At 39.1% G+C, this 16,481-nt stretch overlaps 1 protein-coding gene across 25 annotated transcripts in view; it reads right to left on the bottom strand.

Annotated features, from left to right (window-relative positions):
- Positions 1 to 366: 366 nt before the first annotated feature.
- The window catches only part of GPHN (gephyrin), a 672,536-nt gene continuing 656,421 nt past the window's right edge, over positions 367 to 16,481 (bottom strand). For all 25 annotated transcript variants that reach the window (XR_010151161.1, XR_010151162.1, XM_063793562.1 and 22 more), the window contains 3 exons: positions 13,112 to 13,215; positions 2,494 to 2,590; positions 367 to 1,366 (listed from right to left, as the gene is read on the bottom strand). Coding sequence is in view for 23 of the 25 variants with exons in the window: in XM_063793562.1 (XP_063649632.1) it covers positions 1,233 to 1,366; positions 2,494 to 2,590; positions 13,112 to 13,215 (335 nt within the window). In the remaining 2 variants the exon portion in view is untranslated. The remainder of the gene's footprint in view (positions 1,367 to 2,493; positions 2,591 to 13,111; positions 13,216 to 16,481) is intronic.

Here is a 16,481-nt window from a genome sequence, read left to right as displayed (position 1 = left end):
TTTTTTCTCCATTTCAAAGAACTGTAGATGTTTGAAATTGGATTTTATGGCATCTAAAATAAGAATTTTTTTTTCTAAGTCATTAATACCCTTCCTCTAAATTTGCTTGCTATTCTCCAGCTATGACTGGAAAGACCAGACCAACTGCAGGTTCTCCTTCCTTCTCATCTGTATTTTCACACACTACAGATCATAATGCTATGATCACATTTTTCCCCACACATTGTAGTAAGATACAGAGTTACAATATACCATATTTTAAATATTCTTGGTAGGCCATCTTAACCATTTCTTTTATTCAGGCAGAACCCTATCAGAATGGCATGACAATCTTCTCTTTTTAAATAACGAGGCCAACACATTACATTTTTAAATAATGATCAAGGAATTTTTTTATTCATTAAGTTTCAGTATCATTACAGAAAATGTTATGGTACAGAATTGTTTAACATTATTTTGTCTTTGCTCTTGATTTCCACATGAATGCTGGTAACACTAATATCTGTACAAGATCAGTCTTTGATTTTATTTTTTTGTTCTGTACAATTTTAAATGTATTGGTTAAAAAGGCTGTCAGCACTTAAGGAAGCATTTTTTCTTCAGTTTGTTTGTTCAAATAAAAGGTGTCCAGTTACTGCCCAAGAGTACTGTGCCGTGAGGCTATTGGGGCGAGAAACCTCCCTGGATGCTCTGCAGGGGATGGTTCTTGAGGCAAGGCAGAGCCTCCACCCAGTCAGTCTTCTTTTGGCACTGTGCACATAAACACGAGATACATGAGAAAGAACAAGCAAAAGCTCTCTGTAAAGCAGTTATGAAGCATACTAAGAAGGGAAATCCAAGTGTTGCCTACGCTAGTATAAATAAGCAGACAGCCTTGATTTAAGAGCATAAGTAGTTGTATTTTAAAGATGAGAAAAACACAAGTTCTGCAGGCACCTACCGCTGTCTACTAAAAGCTATCGCTATCAGACCTAGCATTGAACACACAAAGCAATTTGCAAGAAAGGAAAAATTTGCCTTGATATAATCAGAATAGAATTTTCTGTTAAGATTTATTTTTAGGTGATTTTTTCTTTAAAAGATATTTAAATTCATTTGAAATATAGTTCAAGATGTTGACTATACAGATCAACTTTTATCCAAATCGGGAAAACTAGCTGTGCCGTTGCATATTACAGGATACAGTCAATGATATGTGGACATGCATCAAAGCTTTCTCCTGCTGGTGACCATCATAGCCGTCCAATGACCATGACATCCACCACCTCGCCTTTGTGGAGCTCCACGTACTGTTCTGTCTTTGGAGGTAGCATCAACAATCCATTGGCACTGCGCATGCTCATCAGACGGCTGCTCATTTGATTACCTAGAAAGAAATACTCTTATTACAGCAGCACAAGCATCATGGCGTATACATTTGGGCCCTTGTAGACCTTTTCAAAATGTAAACAGACAGAAATGCGGGTCTTCAAGAGGAGAAGGGATGATCAAACTTTCCAGTACCTTTTTCAGGTGGCCATGCTATTATATCCTACCACCTTCTCATTCAAACTTTAAAAATAAACATTAGAAATTCTTGCTTGAAAGAGTAAAACCAGGATTTTATAGCATTATGCAAAATGCCATAGAATTTCTCAATTCAGGCTGAAATGTTATGCGTGTCTGAAAAGGGAGGCTTTAAAAAAACGTATTAAAATAATAATGACAATAATGGTAGCAGCTACCATTTCTTTACTAACTGCCAAAGTACTAGGCACTTTACTTAAACACCTTATTTGATTCTCACAAGACTCAAAAAATTTTTAGGTAACTTGCCTAGGGTCCTGCTAACTAGGTTGGTGGCCAGTTTGAATGCAGTTCTCTCTGATGGCAAAGCCCATGAACTTAGTCGCTGTTAGTTGACGTTTTCACTTGGTAGGATCTTTGTTTAAAGATTACAATTTTTCTGGAGTCACATCAAAAGTTAGGCAAAATATGAGTAGGGAAGTTGGGAATAACAGTTCAAAGTCTAGTGGAGGTTACCGTAGAACTCTGCATTATCAATATTGATTTCTCTGCCCTTCAAATTTACCAATAACTAGCGTATGGTAGAGGCTACAGAGGATCAAATTATAAATTGGGCTTTCATCTCACATTTCAAGATGGTATAGCTAGAATCTCCTCCTTTTCCTACAAAGTTATACTCAGAACTTATTGGTTAAACAAACATATCAAATCTTCTGTAATTCCGGATTTATTACAGGACATTAGTCAATGATATGTGGAGATTCTAAATGTTTATCTAGAAAATATGGCTCAATAAAATAAGTAAACTTCTAATAGTTATTTTTTAACTTTTGCTATGCTGTTTAGGAATAACTTAACTCATCTAACTTTTCAAAAAGGAAAATGTGTAATAATTACAAAATCATTCATAACCAAGGAAGATTATATATAAATTTGTGTTTTAACAGGATAGGTGTCTAGGAATATCTGTAGATGTGAATGACTAACCTGTACTCTGTGCCCAAGGTAGTGGTTCTTGGTGATGCCAAGTTAGTATACACCGATGGTATTCTGGACGAGGATCAAGTTTTACATCACATGATAACTACAGAATAAAGAAGAAAAGAAAACAAACTTGGTCATCTGATCATCTCACAAAAATACAAGATAGTAGGGGTTGTGCAAAGAATACAGTGGACATGGAGACTAACCTTGGTATTCTGTCGTTGCTGTCACTACCACCTTATGTTCTTTTTCTTTTTAAATAAAATTTAATTAAAAATGTATTTTTTCTTTTGACACAAGGTCTCACTCTGTTACCCAGGCTGGAGTGCAGTGGCATGATCATAGCTCACTGCAGCCTTGACCTCCTGGGCTCCAGTGATCCTCCTGCCTTGGCCTCCTGAGTAGCTGGGACCACATGCATGTGCCACCACACCTGAATAATTTTTATTTTTTTTTAGAGATGGCATCTTGCTATGTTGCTCAGGCTAGTCTTGAACTCCTGGGCTCAAGCGATCCTGCCACCTGGGCCTCCCAGAGTGCTGGAATCATAGGCATGAGCCACCATGCCTGGCCACCTTATATTCTTAATACAGGAAGTCTAGGGGTTGGGTTGCTCTGGTGAAAAGAGAAAAGAAGGCTAAGAAGCTGGCGTTCAGCTTTTGTCTGTCTGGGAAAGGCTTTATTTCTCCCTCATTCATGAAGGATAGCTTTGCTGCATATAGTATTTCTGGTTGGCATTTTTTTTTCTTTCAGCACTTTACATACATCATTCCCTTCCCTTCTGGCCTGTAAGGTTTCTGCAGATAAATCTACTGCTAGTCTAATGTGGACTTCCTTGTATGTGACTTGATGCTTTTCTTTTGCTGTTATTATAATTCTTTGTCTTTAACTTTTGACAAATTTGGAAGGATCTTTTGGGTTGAATATATTTGGAGACCTTTGAACTTCCTGGATCTGGATGTCTAGATCTCTCAACAGATTTGGGAAGTTTCTCAGCTAGTATTTCATTAAATAAGTTTCCTATCCTCTTTCCCTTCTCTTCTTCTTCTGGACTCTGGTGATAAAAATATTTGTTGATTCAAATTCAGGAAATACAGAGAACACCACAAGGATATTCCTCCAGAAGAGCAAGCCCAAGGCACATAATCATCAGATTCACCAAGGTTGAAATGGAGGAAAAAATGTTAAAGGCAGCCAGAGAGAAAGGTCAGATTACCCACAAAGAGAAGCCCATCAAAATAACAGTGGATCTCTCAGCAGAAACCCTACAAGCCAGAAGACAGTGGGGGCCAATATTCAACATTCTTAAAGAAAAGAATTTTCAACCCAGAATTTCATATCCAGCCAAACTAAGCTTCATAAATGAAGGAGAAATAAAATCCTTTACAGAGAAGCAAATGCTGGGAGACTTGTCATCACCAGGCCTGCCTTACAAGAACTCCTGAAGGAAGCACTAAACATGGAAAGGAATAATTGGTACCTGCCACTGCAAAAATACGCCAAATTGTAAAGATCATTGATGCTATGAGGAAACTGCATCAACTAATGGGCAAAATAACCAGCTAGCATCATAATGACAGGATCAAATTCACACTAACAATATTAACCTTAAATATAAATGGGCTAAATGCCCCAATTAAAAGACACAGACTGGCAAATTGGATAGTCAAGACCCATCGTTGTGCTGTATTCAGGAGACCCATCTCACATGCAAAGACACAAATAGGCTCAAAATAAACGTTTGGAGGAAGATCTAACAAGCAAATGGAAAGCAAAAAACAGCAGGGGTTGCAATCCTAGTCTCTGATAACCAACAAGGATCAAAGGAGACAAAGAAGGCCATTACTTAATGGTAAAAGGATCAATTCAACAAGAAGAGCTAACTATCCTAAATATATATGTACCCAATACAGGAGCACCCAGATTCATAAAGCAAGCTCTTAGAGACCTACAAAGAGACTTAGACTCCTACACAATAATAATGGGAGACTTTAACACCCCACTGTCAATATTAGACAGATCAACAAGACAGAAAATTAACAAGGATATCCAGGACTTGAACTCAGCTTTGGACCAAGCAGACCTAATAGACATCTACAGAACTCTCCACCCCAAATCAACAGAATGTACATTCTTCTCAGCAACACATTGCACTGATTCTAAAATTGACCACATAATTGGAAGTAAAACACTCCTCAGCAAATGCAAAAGAACAGAAATCACAACAAACTGTCTCTCAGATCACAGTGCAATCAAATTAGAACTCAGGATTAAGAAACTTACTCAAAACCACACAACTACATGGAAACTGAACAACCTGCTCCTGAATGACTACTAGGTAAATAATGAAAGGAAGGCAGAAATAAAGAAGTTCTTTGAAACCAATGAGAACAAAGACACGACATGCCAGAATCTTTGGGACACGTTTAAAGCCATGTGTAGAGGGAAATTTATAGCACTAAATGCCCACAAGAAAAAGCAGGAAAGATCTAAAATCGACATCCTAACATCACAGTTTAAAGAACTAGAGACGCAAGAGGAAATAAATTCAAAAGCTAGAAGAAGGCAAGAAATAACTAAGATCAGAGCAGAACTGATGGAGATAGAGACACAAAAAACCCTTCAAAAAAATCAGTGAATCCAGCAGCTGGTTTTTTGAAAAGATCAACAAAATAGATAGACTCTTAGCAAAACTAATAAAGAAGAAAAGAGAGAAAAATCAAATAGATGCAATAAAAAATGATAAAGGGGATATCACCACTGATCCCACAGAAATACAAACTACCATCAGAGAATACTATAAATACCTCTATGCAAATAAACTAGAAAATGTAGAAGAAATGGATAAATTCCTGGACACATACACCCTCCCAAGACTAAACCAGGAAGAAGTCGAACCTCTGAATAGACCAGTAACAGACTCTGAAATTGAGGCAATAATTAATAGCTTACCAACCAAAAAAAAGTCCAGGACCAGAAGGATTCACAGCCGAATTCTATGAGAAGTACAAAGAGGAGCTGGTACCATTCCTTCTGAAACTATTCCAAGCAACAGAAAAAGAGGGAATCCTCCCTAACTCATTTTATGAGGCCAGCATCATCCTGATACCAAAGCCTGGCAGAGACACAACAAAAAAAGAGAATTTTAGGCCAATATCCTGATGAACATTGATGCGAAAATCCTCAATAAAATACTGGCAAGCCGAATCCAGCAGCACATCTAAAAGCTTATCCACCACAATCAAGTGGGCTTCATCCCTGGGATGCAAGGCTGGTTCAACATATGCAAATCAATAAACGTAATCCATCACATAAACAGAACCAACGACAAAAACCACATGATTATCTCAATAGATGCAGAAAAGGCCTTCGACAAAACTCAACAGCCCTTCATGCTAAAAACTCTCAATAAACTAGGTATTGATGGAACGTATCTCAAAATAATAGGAGCTATTTATGACAAACCCACAGCCAATATCATACTGAGTGGGCAAGAACTGGAAGCATTCCCTTTGAAAACCGGTGCAAGACAAGGATGCCCTCTCTCACCATTCCTATTCAACATAGTATTGGAAGTTCTGGCCAGGGCAATCAGGCAAGAGAAAGCAATAAAGGGTATTCAAATAGGAAAAGAGGAAGTCAAATTGTCTCTGTTTGAAGATGACATGATTGTCTATTTAGAAAACCCCACTGTCTCAGCCCAAAATCTCCTTAAGCTGATAAGCAACTTCAGCAGTCTCAGGATACAAAATCAATGTGCAAAAATCACAAGCATTCTTATACACCAATAACACACAAACAGAAAGCCAAATCACAAGTGAACTTCCATTCACAATTGATACAAATAGAATAAAATACCTAGGAATCCAACTTACAAGGGATGTGAAGGACCTCTTCAAAGAGAACTATAAACCACTGCTCAACCAAATAAAAGAGAACACAAACAAATGGAAGAACATTCCACGCTCATGGATAGGAAGAATCAATATCATGAAAATGGCCATACTGCCCAAAGTAATTTATAGACTCAATGCTATCCCCATAAAGCTACCACTGACTTTCTTCACAAAATTGGAAAAACTACTTTAAAGTTCATATGGAACCAAAAAAGAGCCCTCATTGCCAAGACAATCCTAAGCAAAAACAACAAAGCTGGAGGCATCACGCTACCTGACTTCAAACTATACTACAAGGCTATAGTAACCAAAACAGCATGATACTGGTACCAAAACAGATATATAGACCAATGGAACAAAACAGAGGCCTCAGAAATAATACCACACATCTACAACCATCTGATCTTTGACAAACCTGACAAAAAACAAGCAATAGGGAAAGGATTCCCTATTTATTAAATGGTGCTGGGAAAACTGGCTAGCCATAAGTAGAAAGCTGAAACTGGATCCCTTCCTTACACCTTATACAAAAATTAATTCAAGATGGATTAAAGACTTACATGTTAGACCTAAAACCAGAAAAACCCTAGAAGAAAACCTAGGCAATACCATTCAGGACATAGGCATGGGCAAGGACTTCATGACTAAAACACCAAAAGCAATGGCAACAAAACTCAAAATTGACAAATGGGATCTAATTAAACTAAAGAGCTTCTACACAGCAAAAGAAACTACCATCAGAGTGAACAAGCAACCTATAGAATGGAAAAAATTTTTTACAATCTACCCATCTGACAAAGGGCTAATATCCAGAATCTACAAAGAACTTAAACAAATTTCCAAAAAAAACACAACCCCATCAAAAAGTGGGCAAAGGATATGAACAGACACTTCTCAAAAGAAGACATTTATTACAGCCAATAGACATATGAAAAAATGCTCACCATGACTGGTCATTAGAGAAATGCAAATCAAAACCACAGTGAGATATCACCTCATGGCAGTTAGAATGGTGATCATTAAAAAGTCAGGAAACAACAGATGCTGGAGAGGATGTGGAGAAACAGGAACACTTTTACACTGTTGGTGGGAGTGTAAATTAGTTCAACCATTGTGGAAGACAGTGTGGAGATTCCTCAAGGATCTAGAACTAGAAATACCATTTGACCCAGCCATCCCATTACCGGGTATATACCCAAAGGATTATAGATTATTCTACTATAAAGACACATGCACATGTATGTTTATCGTGGCACTATTCACAATAGCAAAGACTTGGAACCAACCCAAATGTCCATCAATAATAGACTGGATAAAGAAAATGTGGCACATATACACCATGGAATACTATGCAGCCATAAAAAGGGATGAGTTCATGTCCTTTGCATGGACATGGATAAAGCTGGAAACCATCATTCTCAGCAAACTAGCACAAGGACAGAAAACCAAACACCGTGTGTTCTCACTCGTAAGTGGGAGTTGAACAATGAGAACACACGGACACAGGGAGGGGAACATCACACACTGGGGCCTGTCGGGGGGTTGCGGGGTTGGGGGCTGGGGGAGGAATAGCATTAGGAAAAATACCTAATGCAAATGACGAGTTGATGGGTGCAGGAAACCAACATGGCACATGTATACCTATGTAACAAACCTGCACGTTGTGCACATGTACCCCAGAAGTTAAAGTATAATAAAAAAAAATTGTTGACTTAATGATGGCCCGTAAGTCTTACAGGCCTTCTTCATTCTTTTTCATTGTTATTTCTTTTTTTCCCCTTCAGAGTGGGTAATTTCAAACGACCTATCTTCAAGTTCAGAAAGTCTTCGGCTTGACAAAGTCTGTTGTTGAAGCTCTCTATTGCATTTTTTATTTCATTTATTGAATTCTTCAACTGTAGGATTTGTTTTTTTTTTATGATTCCTATCTCTGCTGAATTTCTCATTTATATCATAAATTGTTTTCCTGATTCTGTTGACTTGTCTGTATATATTTTTTCTTATATCTCATTGAATTTCCTTCAGATAATTATTTTGCATTTATTTTCCAGCAGGTCATTGATTTTCTTTTCATTTGGGTCTGTTACTAGAGACCCATTATGTTCCTTTGGTGGTGTTATATTTGCTTGCTTTTTTGTGTTTCTTGTAAGCCTGCATGAATCTGTGCATCTGGTAGAACTATTCTTTCTTCCAATCTTTCTGGTTTCCATAGAAAAAGTCTTTCATTTGCAGTTGGGTTTTAGTGTGCCAGCTGGGAAGGCTGTGGTGACTTTTTCAATAGGTATAGTGGTATAGTTTCCATGCAGCATCTTCAGGTGCTTTCAGGGCGAGCAGTAACTGTGGGTGCCTCAGTTACGTAGTCCATAGAAGTTTGTGGAAGTGGTGGTGGTGGTGGCATAGTTTGCTAATATTCAGTGTTAAGGGCTTTTAGTGTCTTCCTTATTCTTATTTTCTCCACAATGGGAAGATATAGCCTAGGGAGATCCCTCTTTGTGTCAAATCTGACATGGCCTTCAAGAAGGCCTACTGCAGCACCAGGTTCCTGGTACAGGTGCTTAGAGTGGATGTGGGGCCAGGGTCCTAGGCTAAGGGTCTTGTGAACCCATTGTGGCACCTGGGTCTTGGGGTGCTTGTTTTTTTCCTGTGGTAGTTTTGAGTGTAGGCTGTCCACAGAGCCAGGGTCTGTGACTTTGGGTACCCCTTAGCAGCTTGGGTTCAGGTGGCTGAGTTGTAGCTATGATTCTGCCCCTGGCGGGCAGGGCACAGCTCTGGCCTGACTCCAGAGAAGAAGGGTTGCCCCTGGACATCTGGGGCTGGGGAGTAGGCTATTGTTGCTATCTAGGAGCCTGAGTCAATAGGACTTAGTGGCAACCTAGGTCCCAGCAGATGAGGCAGCATGTAGTAGTGACTGTAGACCCTGTGCTGGTGGGGCTTGGTAGAATCCCAGACTTTGTGCAGCCAGGTGCAGCAGCAATAAGTAATCCAGACTGGTGGAGCACTGCTGTCATTTGGGCCCTGGGGTGGGGGCAATAAATAGCATAGCAATGACTGCACTTCCTAGGAAGAGGTGTTTCTCAGCTGCTCAGACACTAGGGGGGTAGTCTAGCTTCAGGAAAAGAGAGTAGGAAGTTGTTTGACCTGTAGGATAAGGTGTCTCAGCTCAGCCACTGCTCTGTTTCCCTGGGTTGTGGGTACTACATCGGCATAGTTCTGGATGCCCAGCTGCTCAGTTCAGCCAGGGCACCTAGGGACTATGTGCTGCTTCAGCTCAGGCCTTGGGGACATGACTGTTCTGGGTGGCTCTGGCACTTTTTCTCTGGGATAGAGGGTGCTGCTTTAGCTTAGGTACTAGAGTGCATGATTACTTTGGGCAGCAAAAGCATCATTTCCTGGGATGCTGGGTGCTGGCTCAACTTAGGCTAGTACATGACTGAACTTAGGGATGCATGACTGCTCTGAGCAGCCAAGATACTGTTTTCCTAGGAGGCAGTATATGGCTTTAGCTCTGGCTGAGGGGGATGCGGCGGGGGGGGCGGGCTGGGTGGAGTAGCTCCACCTCTATTTGGCTCCACTGAGAAAGTTGTAACAGCTGCTTGCATCTCAGCCTGTGGATGTTAGGCCACAGTGTTGGGGTAGCATTGGGGATGAAGGGGTGCTGTGACTATTTGCTCCCAGAGCAAGAAAAACTCTAGCCATAGTTCCAATTCCAACATGGTGTAGTGCAGTAGTTGCACAGGCCACAGAGGTTGGAGCATAGCGTTGACTCCTTTACTGGGGGGAGCATAGCTCTGTGGACTCCAGGCAGTTCCTTCAGCTGGGCTTCATGCTTGTGAGGGCTGCAGGGTTTCCCACTGTGAGGTCTGTAGGTGTCCAAAGTGTTGATGGGGGTTGCTGGGATCCTCTGCTTAATTCCTTGCCAAGGGAGTTCTTCCTGGTTCCCAGCTGATCCAGCTGGGGGATGCGATGGTGGAGGCCTGGTGTTTCCTTCTGTTCTCGATGTGACCATCCTGAGTTTCTGTGCTCACCAGGGTTTCTGTTACTCCACCAATACACTCTGCTGCTCTTCTTATTTTTTTCATTAAAATGCAGTTATTTATTCATTGTTCTGTCTGTGTTTGTGAGGGGGGGATGGGCATGAGGGACTTATAGTTGGCTATCCTCTAGAACATGCTTTCCCCCTTTTCTGTCTCTTAATCACTGCTTGAGATAAGTTGTTAATACTAATGGGAATTACTCCAGGTATGTTTCTAGCGAAAAAAGCTGAGAACAAGGGTGGTAGAGTGCTTTAATGGGATATTAAGGAAACACATGATAGAAGGTCCTTGCATGGAAACACGGGGTCAATAATTCTATTTGATGAATTGCTAGGATTGTGTTCCTTTCTTTTTCTTTTTCTTTTCTTTACCAGATGCTTTGGAAGTGTTTCTTATTGTGTACTGAAAATGAGAAGATTTTCACCTCCAACCATAAGTGACCAAGGAAATAAGGGAAATGTTTGTTCTAAAATGATGCTCTTCTAAATGCTTTGATATGAAAGGATGACATTTTATTTTCATTATTTTTTTTTACATTTTCTTTTTGTTAATTTTTTTAGAGGCAGGGTGTTGCTATGTTGCCCAGGCTGGTCTCAAACACTTGGCCTCATGCAATCCTCCTGCCTGAGCCTCCTGAGGAGCAGGGATTACAGGCGAGTGCCACTGTGCCTAGCAAGGATGACATTTTCTGCACTGACACCTAGAATGGCCACATCAGAGTCCAACAGTATGATTTACCAACAGCAGCATTTAACACTGACTCCCACTTCCTGAAAGCAGCAAGCATTGGTAAAGGCAATGACTGTGGCATCTATTCTGAAGAACAGTAGTAAGTGGTGTGTGTAAGCTGCATCTTTTATGGTCAGAAAGGAGAGATAAGACTTATCACGTTTCAAGGAAGTATATGTTTATGCTTTAAAGTGGCAGTTGCGTCAGTACTGATGTGGGGATGATTTGGAAAGCTAAGAAACAAAAGAAACAAATAGCCAAGCATACTGATGACCCATACTGGCAGTCCCAGTGACACTGCTGTGGGAGAAAGGCATTTGACTGATTTTTTGACCACTTCTTAACATCCTTTGCTGACAGGAAATGGACACCATCAGGAACAACATATCAGTCTGATTACAAAGTACCATCTCATCTTTGTTGTTAGAATAGATGGCTGCTATGTCTGTTTTAAAGAAGAGATGGTGGATGTTACAATGAGAAATAAGTGAAAGAATTCATAAGAGATCTGCAAAGTCAAAGGGAAGCCTTCTTTCTCTCTTATAATAATGTGAATTTGTATTTCCTTAATTTAGTAAATGTGAAGATAGTAAATTCAGTATTATTGGTTTGACTGTCTAAATCTAAGCTTTATGACTCTGACTTCTGACTTGATCAGAATACTTTTTTTTCATGGATGGTTTTTATTTCTTTTTCCACTTAATTTCAAATTTGATTACCACTGTGATTATTGAAAAAAACTCTAGTTAAATTTTTCATGAAATTTTAAGAAAAGGAGATTGTTTCATATCCTAGTCCACAAAGTTCTTAGCATTTAAACAGTCAATGTTAAGACTATTGAAAGCCTAGATTTTCTTAATGTTTTTATCCTATGTATTCTCAGTGTAATTTTAAAAAATATTTTATCTTTTTATTTTTATTTTGAGATGAAGTTTTGCTCTTGTTTCCCAGGCTGAAGTGCAATGGCATAATCTCGGCTCACTGCAACCTCCGCCTCCCGGGTTCAAGCGATTCTCCTGCCTCAGCCTCCTGAATAGCCGGGATTACAGGCGCCCACTACCACGCCCAGCTAATTTTTTCTATTTTTAGTAGAGACAGGGTTTCACCATGTTGGCCAGGCTGGTCTTGAACTCCTGACCTCAGGTGATCCACCTGCCTCGGCCTCCCAAAGTGCTGGGATTACAGGCGCGAGCCATTGAGCCTGGCCTAATATTTTATCTTTTATGTTTTTTGTTCTTCCTGTCAACTAATCATAGCATTCTGCCATATTTGAATTTACTTTGGAACTCTTGGAAAGTAATGGTTTGGTACTGTAGTTTATATTGCTAAGAACATTATTCATTAGTCACAGAGAAAGTGTATAACATAATTAGTTGAGTAGTAGTAAATCACATTGAAGTTAGTGTTGGTGGAGAAGGAGACCTAATTTCCAAGTGACTTTTACCATGGTATATTTCTCAGCCTTAGCAGTTCTCTTCTAAACAATATGGTTACCCTTTCCCTGAATCACCAGGGTCTTTGTAGTCCTTTGTCTTCTTCTGAATTGTTTAAAATTTATCGTTGAAGTCACAGAAAAAGTGAGCAGGTTAATTGTTGTCCCTGTGAGTTTGCATGGGGAAAAGAAAATTCTCCCTTGTTCCAGACAGGTCTAGTGTTAGGGTAGAGCCAGATATATCCTATTGACTGTTTTGTCCTTAAGTATCACTCCAGTTTTTAAGCCGTGCTCTCTGGACTCGTATATGGACTTCTATCTGGAGAAAATGATTCACTTTAGAAGTCATGAAGTAGGAGAATTAAAGGGACCCTTTCTCCTACATTTTCTAGTACACAGGGGAGAATATAATCACATTTTCCATCAAAACTAATAGAAAACTCTAGATGTTTATTTTGGACAGTTAGGAAATCATATCCCTAACTGTTACCAGGCTTCCATTTTGGTTTCTGGTCATTAGAAAGCATTACCCTTGCTTTGATGATGGTTGGCCGAGGATCCAAGATGCCCTGCATTTTCCTCAGTGCAGGCACAACAAAGAGATTGCAGGTGACCACAGCAGATACAGGATTCCCTGAAAGTCAACCAAGCAGTTATTTATAATACACTGTGTAACAATTTGCCAAATAATTATGTCTGTCTATATCTTTGGGTATCAGAATGTGACGGAAGTGACTAGGCACTATTTTTCCTCTTCTGAATCACCTTGAATCCAACCAGAACAGAGGTATAGTCAACTAAATGCCACAGGGGGTGTAAACATTTGCATCTTTCAGTAAAATGGAGAATTCTGCTGTCCAGAAGCTGTTTAACGCCATTTATTTCCGCTTTCCTGAGAGCCAGCTGAAAGCCATTACTAATCTTATTATCAAGATTACTCATTACTAATCTTGTTTTAAAGCCGTTTACAAGTTTTATATATCTATTTGCTATTTTTTAAGCATTTAAAAATTACTATAGTATTACAAGCTTGGTTCCCAAACTGAGAAAATATAGATAAGCATAAGGAAACTTATTTATAATCTTCTCTACCTGGATATTTCTTTAAATTAAAAAAAAAAAAACCAAATGATTTAAGAAGTGTTTTAAGGACCTGAAGATGAATACTGTTATGGATTGAATTCATATGATAAAGCTATAACTCCAATATGATTGACTATATTTGGAGATAGGGCCTTTAAGGAGGTAATTAAGGTAAATAAGGTCATAAAGGTGTGGCCGTAATCCAATAGGACTGGTGTCCTTATAAAAAGAGGAAGAGACACCAGGAGTCTGCACACATACAGGAAAGATCATGTGAAGACACAGTGAAAAGGTTGCTGTCTACAAGCCAGGGAGAGAGGCCTCACCAGAAGCCAACCTTGCTGGCACCTTGATTTTGGACTTCCAGCCTCCAGAACTGTAAGAAAATACATTTCTGTTGTTTCAACTACCCAGTCTATGGTATTCTGTCATGGCAGCCTGAGCAGACTAATACAAATACCACATTCTTTTAAAGTTATGAGAAGAATTTGAGGAATTCCACTATATCACTCCAAGAAGAAATCTAGGTGTGTCGTACACTTCAAAAGAGGAAGGGTGGGCTGTGAAGAAGCAAACAACCACTGGGCTGTAAATAACAGATTTGATTTCTTGTGTGGCATTATTATCTATCCAAGCTGTCTGATCTTGGCAAGTTCCAAAGTTTTTTGAGTCTAACTTTACTCATCTATGAAATGAAAGGTTTGGACTACATGATTCTCAAGATCTCTTCTGGTTCTAAAATTTCAGTTGTTTTAATACTTTTATACAGTTCTATGTAAGCATGAATGTATAACCTGGAGTGGGGAATGGGCTACTAGATTTTTAGGTTCCCTTGGCATGGCTAAACACTGCTTATTGCATCATCAAGTCAAAAGGCAATGGTCAGTTTAGCCTATTATTAGCTATAATCATACCTCCAATTCTCTTCTACCTGCAAAAGTGCTTAAGAATAGATTTTTTAAGGTGCAAAAGTGATACTAATAGTTTCGATGGAAAAATGAGTTGCCCACAGAATAGCAGACTCTTAAAAAGAATCAATTACTTTCCCTTGCTTCAAAATACAAGTAGATAGAATATTTTTTTCTGGAAAAGCAAAAAAACCCCAAACCAACAAATAAAAAAGCCATTGTAAATCAAGGATTATAAAACCCATGTAATACTACTACTTTATAACATTACTGTATAAAAAATGAAGTGCTCTATTTTAGAGGCAGGGTCTTGCTATGTATGAAAAAGGACTGGAAGGACTGATATAAAAAACTTGTAATAGTGGTTTATCCATATGTGGGTGTTGGGGGATTATGGTAAACACTTTTTTATGCTTATCTATATTTTCTGATTTTTACAATAGTGAGCATGTGTCACTCTAGCAATGTTAAAAATGTCCAAAAAAACAAGTAAATATACAAAACTTTGATTTAAAACTTGTCGAGATTAGGGATGGCTTTAAACGCATGGCCTACAGGAAAGCAGAAATACACTTTTGAAATTGAAAATCCTTGTAAAGCTGCACATGGTGGCTCATGCCTGTAATCCCAAAACTTTGGGAGGCTGAGACGGGTGGATGGCTTGAGCTCAGAAGTTGAGACCAGCCCGGGCAACATGGCAAAACCCCGTCTCTACAAAAAATACAAAAATTAGCCAGGGGTGGTAGCAAGCGCCTATAGTCCCAGCTACCTGGGAGGCTGAGGTGGGAGAATGGCTTGAGCCTAGGAGGCAGAGGTTGCAGTGAGCTGAGATCGCGCTGCTGCACTCCAGCCTGGGCGACAGAGCCAGACCTTGTCTCAAAAACAAACAAACAAACAAACAAACAAACAAACAAACAAACAAAAAACACAAAAAATAAAAAACAAACAAAACCAATAACAACAAAAACAAGAAAGAAAATCCTTGTAAATGGAACCACTTTGCACATTCTACAATCTGAACATGTGAGTTTCTGCTGCCCTCTGTTGGTTCACTCAGGCTGAGCAGATAAGGTTTCAAATTAAAAGTAGGAATTTGAAAACAGGTTTTAATTTTATAACGTCTTTGGCATAATGGTGAAATAGGCTCCCACAGTAACATTCTTTGTTATAATATCACTGATGGTCTGTAGGTTAAGTCATATCTTCCGTAGACAAAAGAGCCTCTTCCAGGCCAAATGAAGCTAGGAAAAGGAGCACATTTCTTTATACAATGCCTATCAGAGCATCCAAGGAATTATGAAAGGTCCTAAGGCGTTTCATGTTACAGATACATTCTGAGGACTATTTTACTTAAATGTTCTCTCTCTGAAAATTTTCTACATGATAGAAATCTAATCTCTTTTATGCTTATAGATAGGGGCTTAAAATGTTTTCAAAGTTTAACATTTTTCTGCCTGCTTCCATTTCTTTACATTTCCATTTTGAGATATACTTGACCTAAAAAACAAACAAAGATCCCAAAGCCATGAGATTTGTAAATCTCAAAGAAATAGGTTATTTTCTAAAGGAATCTGTGCCAAAAAATAGAGACCTGAACAGAATGATCAGAAGATAATTTTAAAGTTAAAAAAAAAGATGCACAATAAATTATTTTAAAATTTATCAAGATTCACCATGACTTTATATAACCCAAAATCACAAAAAATTTGAATTTGAAAATCATCATGAACTGAACCCACTTTGCTCTTTCTATAATCTGAACATGTGAGTTTCTGCTCACGTTGGGACAAGGGTGGGAGTGGGGAAGTTGTAGACTGATGATGAGTAGGATTTGGCTGAGAAGCACTAGTTCCAGTAGCCTGACCTTTCCTCTTCCCCCTCCCCTCAACCAGCCCAAATCTGGCAAGGA

Source organism: Pan troglodytes, chromosome 15, assembly GCF_028858775.2.
Source record: "Pan troglodytes isolate AG18354 chromosome 15, NHGRI_mPanTro3-v2.0_pri, whole genome shotgun sequence".
Classification (NCBI taxonomy): domain Eukaryota; kingdom Metazoa; phylum Chordata; class Mammalia; order Primates; family Hominidae; genus Pan; species Pan troglodytes.
Note: the sequence above shows the minus strand (reverse complement) of the source record. Positions and strands in the feature narration are given on the sequence as shown.